General features: G+C 40.0%; 2 protein-coding genes and 1 pseudogene across 2 annotated transcripts; 1 reads left to right on the top strand and 2 right to left on the bottom strand.

Moving 5' to 3' along the window:
- Positions 1 to 92: 92 nt before the first annotated feature.
- Positions 93 to 3,589, bottom strand: LOC116256409 (GDSL esterase/lipase At4g18970-like). The gene is made up of 5 exons (XM_031632774.2): positions 3,355 to 3,589; positions 2,617 to 2,741; positions 1,759 to 2,004; positions 672 to 927; positions 93 to 495 (listed from the first exon to the last, which is right to left on the bottom strand). Exons 1-5 carry the CDS (start codon positions 3,575 to 3,577, stop codon positions 272 to 274), a joined length of 1,074 nt encoding a protein of 357 aa, XP_031488634.2. The 5' UTR covers positions 3,578 to 3,589; the 3' UTR covers positions 93 to 271.
- A 1,053-nt stretch (positions 3,590 to 4,642) lies between these two features.
- Positions 4,643 to 7,187, bottom strand: LOC116246643 (fructose-bisphosphate aldolase, chloroplastic-like; annotated as a pseudogene).
- A 3,434-nt stretch (positions 7,188 to 10,621) lies between these two features.
- LOC116256418 (ras-related protein RABA2a-like) lies at positions 10,622 to 14,490 on the top strand. The gene is made up of 2 exons (XM_031632781.2): positions 10,622 to 11,061; positions 13,808 to 14,490. The coding sequence occupies exons 1-2, from the start codon at positions 10,897 to 10,899 to the stop codon at positions 14,282 to 14,284; spliced, it is 642 nt and encodes a 213-aa protein (XP_031488641.1). The 5' UTR covers positions 10,622 to 10,896; the 3' UTR covers positions 14,285 to 14,490.
- Positions 14,491 to 14,930: the final 440 nt, after the last annotated feature.

Genomic DNA, 14,930 nt, shown 5'->3' with positions numbered 1-14,930 from the left:
ACGAAGTCTCAAACACAGCTAGCATTAATTGGAACTGCCCATCATTCTCTGAGTGCGTGCAAAGCCTTGCGAACCATACAGCACAAGTTGCATGAGAAAACTTTACCCCTTTATTACAAAAATGCTCTTTTATCTGGAAACATTGGCCCGTCCCACACGTGGGGACGCGACAGAAGGACCGATGGTAACATTTCGAAATGTTTTCCTCCTTCCTTTCCGACAGGCTCTAATAAGCAAATAAGAATGAGAGAAAGACGGAGATGCTGCGTTTCTAAATCTCTGCCAAGCGTCGAATGTCAATTGGGTAGGCATCTGAAGGTTTCTCTGCCTCGAAGCACCTTTTCCCGAGGATGATGCCGACTGCCTCAGTAGGATGGAAGGCATCCCAGAAGAGGTATTCGTTCCTGTTGGGGCATGGCACCTCGAAAGGGAGGCATGTAATCTGCCCGTTGTTCCTCCCTAAGCCGCAGCACCCAACATTCGTCACTGTGATTCCTGAACAACAGGACACATATCTTTAACATCACTCACAATTAGCTCAACAGGCCTCGTTGGGACAACACAAGTTGAACAGAAGATAGGCACATGAATCAAATATGAGAAACATAATTCAAAACTATGCTGAACTAACATTAAAACAATGTAGATATATATAAAAGGAAGGAAGTTACCATAGTGGCAGGGCTTGTTATGGATGTCGTCGAACATGGCGTAGACATTGATGTAGGTGAAGCGGGCGCCCTCGAACCTGGCGTTGAAATGGTCCACGAGGTCGGGCAGGCGAGAGTTGAAGCTGCGGACGGCGTCATTGATGGCCTCCACACACGTCTCCCCATCCGGGCTGTGCTGAGACAATGCGCTCGGTGTGCAACCCACAGGTCCCACCCCGAAGATCGCCACCTTCCTCGCCCCTTCCTTGTACAAAGCCTGCACGCCCATGACCATCACCATCATCATCATCATCATCCTCAATTTTCTTTCTCTCTCTCCTTTGAACAGCAAAGGATATTCTAGTGCTCTTGGCCATCATGCGATTTGATTATATACCGGATCTACAGTTCTCTTAGTGCACTAATTGAAGAATCTTGGATTAATAATGTAACTCATAATGCATTTTCTAACCTAATGTTTGATGGGATCATTTGCATTCCCTTATTTCAAATACAAGAAGTAGAATTTCTTCTCGTTCATGTGAACTCGTATTTTAGTAGTTAGCGACTGCCATTGTTGAGAATCATGACATAATATTCTACTTTGGTGCTTATTATGAAAGTCATAATATTTCCATTTAAGAGAAGATCGATTGAGAGCAAAAATTCTTGGTCTTCAAAGTTCAAAGTTTCTACACACAACCTGAGCGTCTTGAATTTTAGAAACCTCATGACAAAATATTCTACTTTGGTGCTTATTATGAAAGTCATAATATTTCCATTTAAGAGAAGATCGATGAGAGCAAAAATTCTTGGTCTTCAAAGTTCAAAGTTTCTACACAGAACCTGAGCGTCTTGAATTTTAGAAACCTCATAAAGTTCAATGTCATGGGGACGCTTCCAAGGTGTTATTATACCCTTGGGAAAATGCCACCGGCCCACCACCATGATCCAGGCATGGGAAAAAAGAAAGAAAAGAATGGAAATATGAATATTAGAACATAATCAAATGAAAATATTTTGGGTTGCAAGGAAACTAAGTTTGTATCCAAGTGGCTTTAAATTTTTTAAGTAACTGACCGTTAAATGCTGAGTATAATTAACTGACCGTTAAATGCTGAGTATAAGACCGGACAAGTTCAGCTGCATACTGCTCTGGAGTGTACTGCATACTGGACGGATACAGTCCAGGCACGAAGTAGTTGTTGAGGTAGTCATTTCCCCCCATTCCTACGATGAAAATGCACTTGCTGAGATGCTCTGCTGCTGAATCTTCACTGCCAAGAATCTCTGCGATCACCATAGCAGCGTCATGAAAATCCTCCACCTGTCCTCTCAGTGGAACTCTTGCTCCCTGTCCACCAAAATTCAGAAAAAACAACTGATCACGTTTATTCTCTTTTAGTTTAATGTTTGTACTGTTTGCTCTTATCTGAAAATCCAATTTTTCTGCAAATGTACTAGAGAGAATTGCAGAACCCAGTCAAGGGCACCACTCGTTTGACATGACCGTAGTTTACAAAAAGCTTAGATCAAGAAGAATTGGTCTCCCATTCCCATTTCAAAACTTTCATCCAGTGTAGCTAAAAATGTGTTTCTGAACGAATCATTTTGCTTTCTAAGTTGCAAAGAAATGTTTGAATCTAAACGGAATTGATATCAATTTCTGAATCAAACTCAGTTGGCAAAGGAACTTTCTGTTTGTATTAAAATTTAAAACGAAAAAAGAGATTTAAATATAGAACTTAAAGAATAAGGGGCAGAATCGCTCTATTCAGCACCATTTTTGCCGATTCAGGAAGAATTCGTTCCAATTCAGAGCTGATTTAAGTCAATTTCGGTAACATTGCTTTTACTGCTCTGGCTCCCTCCAATCTGGTTTTCAGTCACTTAAGCGGGGTAAAATTAGCCACAACTCATCCCGCTTTCAATTGATAAATGTTCAGGACAGTTTGAAATGAAGTACCAGTAGTCGGCCGGTCTCTTCTCGGATTCCGGCAGCAGCAGACGCAAAGTTCGCTCCCTTGAGCAGCATCTGAGGAGTTGCTTGTGAATAGGGAGGGATGAGGTCTTCGAACCCCAGAAGTTCAGCTGCACCACAGTAATGACGCTTAAATGAAATTTCCAGGCCCTTGCTGCCATCCTCATAATGAACACAATGAATCGCCCAGTTTAATGCACATACAGAATGGGGCTCTAAAATGAAGTTAGAATGGTGATGAGGATTTCCATTTTGTCCTGACTGCGACTGCTGTTATGAAAATCAAGAGATAAATATTCAACTGAAAGCCTTGGGAAACCACCATCATGCACATGGACGTGTATCCACATAGACGCGCGCACGCACACAAGTATACTGCATTTACATGCATCAGAAGGAAATGTTGAACATCCATCTATGGCAGTAGCTTGTATTCCTAGTCATGGAAGCCTACCCACTTCCATGGTGAAGCTCCCCTATGACAATGGGCTATGCATGCAAGGAGCAGAGACAGAGTAAAAGAAGAAAAGTTCAGAATGTGGAGGAGAGACTAAGAGAATTTATGGAAGATATACTGAACCCAAAAACTTGAATACTTCCAAGAAAGTTCTGTAAGAAATTCAAGAACAATGGCAGTTCCGATTCTACAGGAGGGCATGAAAGAAGGGCGCCATCTAAATCTTTGAATACCACAAGGTCGAGGAAGGCAGAGAAAGGACTTGCCAATTACATCGGGAGCGATGAGGCCATTGCTAAACCTGCCGGTGGGACCTTGCGGGAAGTCGATGCCGTAAGGGGGGTAGTCCGCTCTGGCCAGTGTAAGAAGGCGATTGTTGTTGCCACTGTCAGAGAGAGAGTCTCCAAATATGAAGAAGCAGGGAACCTGCTGTGCCATTACCATCAGAGCCATTCTCAGCAGAAGCACGCAGGCACCTTCATGATGCATCTTTTCTTGGGAAGCCAGCGAGCACGTTTTAAGAGGAAAAGAGAGGGAGACACAGAAGTCATCATATGGGGCAGACGTATAGCATGCAAGGACGACGCCATTGATGAACATACTCAGAACTCACAGATAGAGAAGAATCATTACGTTGAGTAGACCGTCCTACGCAAGGTCATGATGACTATACGCTGAATCCAGAGGGAAGAAAGAAAGATGACAGACTGTATTCTTCTATTTATCAAGATGCAATAAATGTCTAAATACGTAAGGCCAGGATGAATATGCTCTAAGATTTTGGAATTTTGTGAGAGAATTTGTTGCTCATCAAAACGAATTCAAATAAACTGACAGAAGTTTCACAGGAAATCAAAACAACTAGAAGATTGGTTTGGATCTAGGTCCGAGCATGCATGGCCAACTGCAGTGCACATATAAAAGAGGCAGAGGCCTGCTTGAGTTTAATGGCGTGTGAGTGGAGTGTGGTCACCGTAGCGTGGATGGTGTGGGGTTGAGTCTCGCCCTAGGGACGCATACGCAGTTCTGTGTACAGCAGCGTATTCATTTAGGCTGAACGACTGTAGTACGATTGCATTAATCTTGAATCGTGGAGGGTAAAGACACGAGTCTCGTCGGCCCTCACTTCTTGGATGCTCACAATCGATTAATTTGTGTTCATTAATGAACTTGCGGAGACCTTGACACTTGATCTTTGTTCTCATTACTCAAAGAAATGGTTTGATCGCTATTTATGAGCTTTCCACAATGAGAGTTCATTCAAAAGTGAGATAATTCGATAGTCAAGTTATCAGAACACCTTTCAAATATATGTTGCTCCACACTCAGATACGTATGTTATGTACATCATAATTTCTATGACCATTGTCTTCCCAAATTATGGGTGAAACCAGACCATTTACGTTATCTTCAACACAGTCTTGAATATTTAATTTAATGGGAGGAAGGTTTTCCTTATATACTTTTTCTTTGTTTCAAAATTGGTTTTTCCTCGTGAAACTCTTGACAAGTATTGTAAATTATAGGAGGCTTTTGCATTAAAATTTATGGAAATTAAAAACTACAAACAAAATCATAACTAGAAAAGTTATTAATACATCACGTAAATCTCATTCATCTTCATATACTTTAATCTATGTATTAGGTAGAGTATTATAGATGGACCGCGGCCTGATAAACTAAGTAGAGGGAAAATTGCATTGGGTACAGAAAAATCAAGTCTTGAGTTGTAAAGTCCCAATTTAGACTCCTATATATAACCTGATGAAGATCGTCTAAGATAACAACGTAAAGTTATTAAAAGCACGCTGCTCAATGTTGGACGGATGATGAAGTTGCAGGGGCTTTGCGGATGATGAAGTTGCAGGGGCTTCCTTTGCCCACTCTTGATATGGGAAATTATGAATCCGTCTATGGCTTATCCTCCTTTTCTTTTATTCTCTAAGAAGTACAAAAATTTAATTGGTAGAGTTGATGACCAGGCCGGAGCAAGTACACCACAGTTTTTGGGCGAGCGGGAGAAAACTTTGACGTCTGAGTGAGCGGCTGAAACCTCTTTTCTTCCCTTTTGCCCCCGGTCCAAAGCTGCATCATGATTGAGGTGCGCTTGTGATTAACTGATTATGCTCTTCAATTGAGAGTAAAACATGTCACTGTTTGTAGTTAAAAAAATAGTCACTACAACGTATATGCTCATTGCCGACGGCAATTTGCCATGCCGACGGTTACGAGCCCTCGAAAAAGATTTTGTCGGCACTTCGTTCACGACAGTAAAGACTGTTGGGAAATCAGATCATCACCCTCGACGCTGACAATCGTTGGGATGAGATACATATTTCCCAACAGTTTGGAACTGGAGCGTGTGTATATATATATATATATATATATATATATAAAAGAGACCATTTTGAAAGACAAAGATGAATATTTTTTCATTTTGGTAGATGGTATACAGAATTGGCAACTATATAATACATCAAATAACTTGTATATAAGATTCTAGAATCCAACTGTTACATGTACAAAAGATTTGGTACGATGGATTTTTTTTTGGCAACCTGCTGCTAGCCTGCTGCTTCATTTGTTCAGCTGTTACAAGCTGATTGTAATCAACCAAGAGTGCGACTATCAAGCTAAGAACAGCAAGGGGGATGCGGTAGTGGAGGAGTTTCAGGGTGTAAGCAGCAACTTGCTCAGGGGTCGCCTTTTCCTTGCACTCTGCACCAGGGTGGCCATGCTGGGCTTCAAGAAGATACCCTCAAACATGACATTGTTCTCAGCCAAGTAGAAGAAGACCTCTGCCCAAACCTTCTTGGCCACTTCGAAGGTCCTGTCAATGCCATGGTCACCATCCAACAGAACCTCTGGCTCAGCAATGGGAACCAAACCATTGTCCTGTTTTGTAATTTTTTTTTCTAAAAAAAAAACACGAGTTAGAAAAACAGCAGTTTCAAAAGTTGTAGTTCTAAGCTTCCACGTGAATCTGGGAAAAAGCTCCTGCCATGTGATGTCTAAATTGCACTCACTTGGGAGATTGCAGCATAACGAGGAAGGCCCCAAGCAGCATCCTTAACAGCCAGGGCAGATGGTCCATTTAGAATGCTCACAACAGTACGACTGTTTCGGAATTGTAGTCAGTCCCATCATCAGTGAGCTGCTTTCTAGAGAAGAAGAAAGACCAAACAAGTAGTGATTGCACATCCAGTGACAGTAGGTATAAACTTGAACATTCTGAAGCTTGCTCTCGAACCCCATTACACAGTCAAACTTTTAATCATCGAATTTACTAGTTGAAGTCAGAAACAGTAACGTCATTATTGATGGTAAAGAGTAGAAGACTTGCCATGCTTGATGTAGACTCTGGTTTTAGATGGATGATTGAGCACAAATAAGAACAATCTAACGCATGAAATGGACAAGATAGTAACCATTTGGCAAAGCGAATACCCTGCTGATAGCATGCTGCAGAACGAGAGGCCAGACCATCAATACCTCATCATTCATCGTCTGAGCCAGCAAGAGGAAACCCTGTATGGTAAACCCATATCCATGTCATCGACATCACCATCATCATCAAGATGTGGTAGAACATTACTTGGTTCACAGATTGAGATAATACCTTATCGACTTTGATGCCGGGGACGATATTCTGGCGGACGAGGACGTTAACCATCTACTGGCCATCGATGGTGGACTGGTAGAGCGTCTTCTCGAAGAGTATGGCTCCATTGATGCATTGGCAGAGGCCAGGGGCGTAGACGAGCAGACTGCGGTAGGCCTTCTGGCAGAGCTGTCTTCTTCAATTTGGGGAAGTACATCGACCTTCTTGACGCCACACCAACGCAGCAATTAATGTTTTTGGGAGACCCTAATCTAAGCTGATTTCCTTCATCGTTACCAAGCATTTTTTGCCAACCACTAAATCTATGACAAAACTGATTTTTAAAATAGGCATTGATGAAGCACATCGATCTAAGCACCTTTCCTCTTTGCCGATCATATATCTCGTCGGCTCATTTCTGCACCATTTCCCAACGGAAGTCCACCCGTCAGGGCATACAACATTTGTTGCAACGAGTGCACAGCGATCACCCCACATTTTCTTTTTTTGTAAATCAAATCACCTCGCCGCTCGGCTGCGCTGCACCCTTTCTAAGTCAGTAGTAGTGATTTTCATTGGTTGGTGCACCGTTAAAGTGCTCTTGCTACAAAGATTATTAAAGTTGGCCTTTTACAGACTAATAAAAGGACAGGCCCCTTAGGTCGTCCGGTCCAGTGATACCGGTTTCGGCTGTCAGGCCTTTCACCAGAAAATGATGTTAGGTGAAACCGGAGCACAAAAGAAAAACTACTTTTTGCTTTATTAAATATTTCAACGACTTATTTAATTATTTGAAAATATAAAAAATTCGATGCTTACCAACCATACTGATCACAACACTGGTTCGGTTCTAATAGTTTTCTTCAAGATCATATAGAACTACTGCACTGTTCTTTCTCTGAATTTGATTGCACTAGATTATGCTTCTGACTTTCTGCTACCTGATGGCTTTTGGTGCAGCCGGAAGTGTGCTTTGAATCATGAATGATATGAGAGATTAACTAATAATATCTTTGGTAGGGACCAGGAACTAACGGGGGCCTTAATAAATATTATAACACTGTCATTGATTGATTGATGCAATTATTCTGAAATTGATGTCTAAACTCTAACCTGAAAAGCAGAGGCTATTTTGTTAGCATGATTTATTTGGAAAAAAATATATTTGGATCTCTTTCATGATTAATGTCAATCAGATCATACTTGAATAGGACGTACACGGCCGAGCTCAAACCGGTCCGATCAAGTTCATTCAAGGCCCAACATTCTACTCTCTCATCTAATCAAAATTTCACCAAGTTCCCGATCAAGAGTCATAATGTGGTGATGGTAGGACTCCAAGATGTCGGCAACTCATGCATTCGATCGGGTACATATCATAGGTGGTAAGAGGAAAATGTGAAAGGTGTTTAATTGAAGACCCAATATCAAATTTCAATTTTATCATTTTTCTTAAATTCAGACTTCCTCATAGCGTTGTTATACCACATATTGTAAGGCATTATCGTGTGTTAAATGTTTTTTTTTTTTTTGAAATTCTTTGTAAGTCTATTGACTAAATGATTAGTTATTCTCATTAGTTTCTTTTAACAATAACCGAAGCTGCTACGAATCCTCAATGGGTGAGTGAAATGGATGAGGCAAGGACTACTAAATAGTCTGGGACTCCAGACAAAATGAAAGGTACTATATGCAAGTTAAAGCATACCGAGGATATTATCTTGAACAACCCAAAGCACACATCTTCAAGATGTTAAAAATGATAGGAGCTTCACCTTCTTATTAACTAGCTGGATCTTTAATTTTATCCAAATGTTAACTTGTAGGTTCACCTTCCTCACTTTGGAAACGAGAGAACAATTTTTGGGAGTTGTGTTTAAAAATATACTAATGCTGCTGGATCTTTAATTTTATTCAAATCTTTATGTCAAAAAGGAAAACAAAAAAAAAGGTGGAGGATTCGGCATCGGATCCGTGACTATACAAGTAAATCTTGATCGTTTTCGATAAATGAAATCGAGGTAGAGGCTTTGTTGCCTTGTTGGCGTCCCCGAAAAACAGACATGAATAACTGGGAACCTAACTAGATCCGATTGGCACATTTTTTGCAATAAAAGTTTTCGAAAGACAAATGCAAAGAATTTTACTTTCTTTGAAAAAGGTCGAGAAAGAGAATAGCTTTTCAGATAAAGAAAGCAGCTTTACAGGAAAAAAAGGTGACGGATTAGTTTAAGAAAATTTGGTATCAAATGGAGGTCTAGAGAGTCAAGTTGGTTGTTATGTGTTGACTTATCAAATCGTCTCCAAATCTACCATGGCTTAATTCATCTAGTAAAAGTATAGAGATGTCAATAGATTCAATTTGAATCCGATGTATATTTTACAGTATCTGTATTTTTGGATATTTATATGAGTAAGAGATATTTATTGAAAAATATATCTGATCTGAATTGAATATGAAACCAGTCAATATTTAATTAAATCTGAATTCGAACTGAATCCGATCAAATATCATTTCTTGTATCTAAATGCCTAATGGGGATATCAATTTTTTTCTGTGTGGTTCTGTTGGATATCATATTTAAATCAGATCAATTTACATCCCTAAATAAAAATGACATGGCACCAACCGGAAGAGAACAATATGAATTTTCAGACCCACAAGTCCAGACTTCCAGCTAGGAATGTAGTTGGGTTGGATCTGGTATATGGGGTTTTGACATCTTTTAGTTGTATTAGATCCAATTTCAAGTTAATATTTACTTGGGGAAATGATGTGCGACATTAAACACCAAAGCTATATCCCTATGCCTTGGAGGTTCTATTTCGTTTTGGGGCTTAGGTAGATCTATGGTGCGTCATTCAATTAAGGTGTCACACTTGCTATCGTTTGTAGTCCAAAAGAGTAACATACTAAAGTATAATAATAATCACAAAATTTGAGCCTCAAACCCCTTAAGTGTGAGTCACATTGTTGCCCAGGTTCCATAAATTTGATCCACTTCATCTCCATTCTAATATGCTTTCTTGCTAGTGGAAGACATGAATATTTTAATCATTTTTACATGTGATTTGGTGTAGAATGCACGGATTTTGAGATAATGAATTTGGTGAACCCTAGATAAGATCTACTCATGAAGTAAAGAGTAAATTTTGGATCTGATTCGAGAATCAGTTTTTGAAACTAGAGGTTTTTAATGCAGTGCCCTTATCGGATGAGCAAAACTATATATGATATATGAAATATGAACTAATCATTTTAAGAAGATACCTTTAAGTTTAGCGATATAACAAAATATGCTTAAGCTTAAATCTCTTTCGTTTAACTGCCTGTTTCTTACATACTTCGGACAGTTAAATGAAATAAAATCAAACAAAGATGTCAAACGGAAGAAATTAAAATCTAATTCACCAAAACTTGAGTTTTTTTTTAAAAAAAAGATTTGCAATATGAATTTAAAATTCTGATTAATAGAAGCCAGCAACTGCTGCCAAAGAAAAAAAAAATCCACCACCAATATCGTCAGTGTCGGTATCTGTTCTGCATCGATTTGAGAATGATTAAAAACATTAAAAAGTACTCCCTAACATGTATTACTCTGATTTTCATATGATTCACGACGCGAGCGTTGAGGCATCCATAGAAGCCGATACCGCACGATGATGACGACATTGTCCGAACTAACCTGGTCTTAATCTGACAAACCCCGGTCAGGACCAGGTGGACCGATCATGTCTACGCTTGAGAAAAGGAGGGTCCTGTTCCTGTAGCAGTGGCACTGTGGCAGGAGGGATCTCAGCTGTCCTGACCAGAATGCTCCAACCTCACATGCAAGAAAAAGAGAGATACCATCTTTTAATTGTTCGAGATTTCAACTAAGAAAAAGGAAAGAGTAAAAAAAGATCATGACTGATGAGGGGAAAAAGATGGGAAAGTTATGGGGAAAGGCAAAATCTTTGCTGTCAAGGTGGAATTCTAAGCATAAGCCTCACGCATCCCATTGATTGTGTCACCTCCCCAACACAAGCAAACAAGAAAGAAATAAAGGGTGGGTGGGAGGCGACACTCGTGGTGCCTCCCCATATTGAGTTGTTCCCCACTCTCCTGGTTTTTCTTCTTGTCGACAGGAGAGGGCTGGTCTTTTAGTCTCAATCCTTGACTTGCCAGAAACCCATTTCTTTTGGGTTGTTTCTTCATCCATTTCTCATGGCGAGGAGGCCAGAAGATGAGTATGATTACCTCTTCAAGTTGGTCTTGGTTGGGGACTCTGGAGTCGGGAAGTCGAACATCCTTTCCAGGTTCACTAGGAATGAGTTCAATTTGGAATCAAAGTCCACAATTGGCGTGGAGTTTGCGACCAGAGCCATTCAGGTTTGCTTTGTGCTAGCCCTGGGTTTTCCAGTGAATACCTTTATCGTGTGGATCTTCTGCTTGTAGTCTTTCTGCATCTTCTCTTTGTTTTATTTGTAGTACTCTTCTTAGATCCCTGTTTTACAATGTCTTCTGGTCAGATCTGCTGAAGTTGGTCCGCGCTGATTTGCTTTCTAGTGCGGTTCTTTGATGGGTTTCTGGGGTCTTGGGTCTTTGATGGGTAGGCGGAGGTTCTTGTTTTGGAGTATTATGAGCTTTGCCTCGTGCCAGGGTCTCGTATGAATCTGAAAAAAATTATTCGTAACTTGGAAATTTTGGTGTACGTTTGTCGGATTACTGCTTGGACTTTGGTGGTTTGAGATGAAACCTTATGAGGATTGTGATGAGTGGATCTGATAATCTGATTATCTCCGCATTTAATTGATGATCCTAGTGATGTGGGTTTATGAATTCCCACTATATTCTTCCCACTGTTTGAGTTAAATTAGGGATTGATCGTCCTTGCTTCTTGTCATTAAACTTGAAAGTTTGAATGCTGCTTGAGATTTTTCCGGTTCCTGTTGCACCTTTATGAAACTTTGACTTATTTTGGACTATCGTCAATTTTGCTCCTCTGTTTTTTCGTGGTTGGATTTTGTCGTAGAATGAATTTGTTTTCTTGATTTATTGAACTCCAGTGAGTTGATTGATAAATTTGTTTTCTTGGTCTGGAACGACCACCTTTCAACTCTTCTCCGTCTATTGTCAGATTTTGTCACAGTTGGTTTTGCAGATACTGGACTTTGCAATTGCTTGTGAGAGTTTATCTTCCTGTCGTTCATTACTATGTGGTGAGCATATTGAGCAGGAATTGCAAAACTGCAGTATCTGCAATTCGTCCTAAGTTTTGAATTTCTGATCCCTTTCAGTTGGAAATGGTGAGCTGCAATAGTTTCTCTCTCTTAGGCAGGGATCACAAATGTATGTGGGTCTCATAACCTTACATTTGAAGACATCATCTTCGTCTTACATATTTGAAACTTGGATGGTTAGGACGTGAATTAGAACTTGATTTTTGCAGACATTTGCAATCTCAAATCTGCTTAAAAGGCAACCCATCATAGATTAATGTTCGGTGGTTATATGTCAATGAACTGATCTGTAGTTCTTTTCTTCTTTTGCCCCTGAAGGGAGGTAAAGCGTGGAGACTCTAAAACCTTTCGGATCTCTTTTTGCTGTTTCTAGAAGCATGTTGGTCACTCGCAATGTTCAACTAGCAGCTATTTCTACTTGCAATTTCTTTCCTATTTTTATCTGTCTTTCTACTTTTAGGCTTCCGTAGATCACTCTCTCTGCTGTTTCTTTATAAAGAGACCCTTATCTTATAACATACCTTGTTGTCATTATATTACAATAACTTTTGGAGATGAAAACCTAGCAACTTTTCAAAGTTTAAAATGTCCTCTGGTTTTGCCTTGGTTATGTGAGCAACAGTTGAAATGTTTACATCATGCACCGTGCAATGGTGACCTTTGTTAGATCTGATTTGGAACCATCATTATTGCATAAGATGAAATAAACCACAGGGGAACTAGCTCAGCAGGTCACACATTTTACTGGTGCTGCCCAAGGACCAAAATGTGCATAATTTTAGTGATCTTCAAAGCTAATATAAATTTTCCACAAAAAAATGCAACATGCACAATGTTTTCTGCATAACATCATTAATGACAGAAACTGAAACAAAGTAGTAATGTATATTACACAGCCTAGCTGCACAAGTAATTTGAATGGCTTCAATCATCCAATCAGCTACAAAATATGGTAAACATGAACAGCTTAAACTGCCAAATACTTACATCCGGCTGTGAGTCTCATAGTGGTATATACCCCTGGTCCTTTTCTGATGTATCTCACTTTGTTCTTTCCTACTTGAATTGGGTGGTCTTGACAAGATATGCTAAAATTGGAAGGTTCTATCGAAACAACAATATCCTGTACGCCAGTCCCACATGGTTTGCTTGTTCGTGCAACTGCATGTAGTACCTGCATCCATAACTTTGTGTTCTGTTCCATGTCTGTCTGTGTGTGTGCATGCGTATAGTATTGTGTATGTACTGCATTCTCCTGAGCAGTTTGTAATCGCATGCAAAGGTTACCATCCATGTTCGCGTGACTGGTTTATTTCTACCATTTTTTATAAAGTGTGTTCTTGCATTTGGCAACTCTTTTTAACTTGCTTCACTGCCTAATAAGCATAAATGATACAACATTGTATGACAGTCACAGAGTGTACCCAATGTTATTCCCTGAACCCACTAGGCTTGTGGTGGCATGTGCCCCTTGGATTGCAACACAACTCTTAGCCATCACCCGAAAATTCTGGAGAGAGAATCCACCATGCTAGACCTGAGGTGATGGTAGAAACAATAGCTTTGTGTGTACCATACCAAGCACAGAGAGGAGGGTTGAGACCAAGGATAAATGCACGTTTGAAGTACTTCCTGAGAAAACCTCTAATTCTGGTTACGCCATGAGGAGTGTTCATGGCAGGGTCAAGGAAACTAAATGCATTCTTTATATTTCATACAGATAACAACATACATGTCTAATATCAACCAAAGGGTATATATGGGTCAGCATGCATTCACGCTGTCCTATCGAAAAGAAAACCTTCATCTTCTTGTTTTCTTTACGTGTGCAGAATCAATCATCTTCTTGTTGCCTCTCCCTTTTTAATCTTTGGCGATTGGAATTTCATGTTCAGGTCGACGGTAAGGTCATAAAAGCACAAATCTGGGATACAGCAGGGCAGGAGAGATACCGAGCTATAACAAGCGCATATTACCGTGGGGCAGTAGGTGCACTTCTGGTTTATGACATAACAAAGCAATCAACTTTTGAAAATGTTAATAGGTGGCTAAAGGAACTCCGGGACCATGCGGACGCAAGCATCGTTATCATGCTTATCGGAAATAAGTCTGATCTCCAGCACATGAGAGCTGTTTCAACAGAGGATGCCCAGCAGTTCTCTCAGAGGGAGGTTTTATCTTTTCTTGAGACATCTGCACTTGATGCGACAAACGTAGACAAGGCATTTCAGACAATTCTGTCTGAAATTCATCGGATCGTTGTCAAGAAGTCACTTGCTTCTGGAGAGTCCGCAGGGAATGGCATCAAAGAAGGGAAAACTATTCTTGTAAATCAGCCAGACCCTGCTGCTTCAAAGTCTTGTTGCACTTAGAAACCTATATAAAGAAGGAAAGCAGGCAGGGGTAAAGGAGTTCATATGTTGCGTGGTTTTCTTATTTGTTTGCAGTCTAGCATGTATTGAATACCTGTCTTTTTCTTTTCTTTTTTCTTCTTATTTTGGGTTTTAAGATGGGTTGGGAAATATTCTCTTCAACAATCTCTCTAGCCATTAACTATTGAATTTCATTTATTTTTTTATCTGTATGCTTTAAGCTCTCTCTCTCTCTCTCTCTCTCTATATATATATATATATATATATATATATATATATGTGTGTGTGTGTGTGTGTGTTACACACACTCAACGTCTCGCTGCTCGATGTCTGCACTTTCTTCTCAACCCTCAGCAGGTCAATCGTGAGCCGTACGTGCGAAACGTTAAACTAGAAAAGGAGCTTATGCATTTGGTAAGTTCTTGTACGAATTACCTTGATCATGGTTTGACAGGAGACAGCAGCGGAATGGAAGATGATGCATTCTGGAAAAAGGTGAAACTCGCTCCTGTCATTCAGAGTGGAACATGTATTTAGTGGTTCTTCCGAAAGACTGGATATTACTGAAACTAAGATTTAATGGTTCCTACTTTTGCTCCATCCGGTAGCAGCTCGTCAACTCAAAATTTCAAAGAGAAAAGGGTCT

The sequence above is a fragment of the Nymphaea colorata genome, chromosome 1 (genome assembly GCF_008831285.2).
Source record: "Nymphaea colorata isolate Beijing-Zhang1983 chromosome 1, ASM883128v2, whole genome shotgun sequence".
Taxonomy (NCBI): domain Eukaryota; kingdom Viridiplantae; phylum Streptophyta; class Magnoliopsida; order Nymphaeales; family Nymphaeaceae; genus Nymphaea; species Nymphaea colorata.
Note: the sequence above shows the minus strand (reverse complement) of the source record. Positions and strands in the feature narration are given on the sequence as shown.

What these genes read in the sequence shown, in the direction of transcription:
- LOC116256409 (XM_031632774.2), bottom strand. Translation starts at nt 3,577, where the DNA reads ATGCATCATGAAGGTGCCTGCGTGCTTCTGCTGAGAATGGCTCTGATG. An exon ending in AAGAGACCGGCCGACTACTG is followed by an intron (nt 2,005 to 2,616) that starts GTACTTCATTTC and finishes TTTGGTGGACAG; the next exon opens with GGAGCAAGAGTTCCACTGAG. An exon ending in CTTATACTCAGCATTTAACG is followed by an intron (nt 928 to 1,758) that starts GTCAGTTAATTA and finishes ATGGGCGTGCAG; the next exon opens with GCTTTGTACAAGGAAGGGGC.
- LOC116256418 (XM_031632781.2), top strand. Translation starts at nt 10,897, where the DNA reads ATGGCGAGGAGGCCAGAAGATGAGTATGATTACCTCTTCAAGTTGGTC. An exon ending in TTGCGACCAGAGCCATTCAG is followed by an intron (nt 11,062 to 13,807) that starts GTTTGCTTTGTG and finishes TTTCATGTTCAG; the next exon opens with GTCGACGGTAAGGTCATAAA.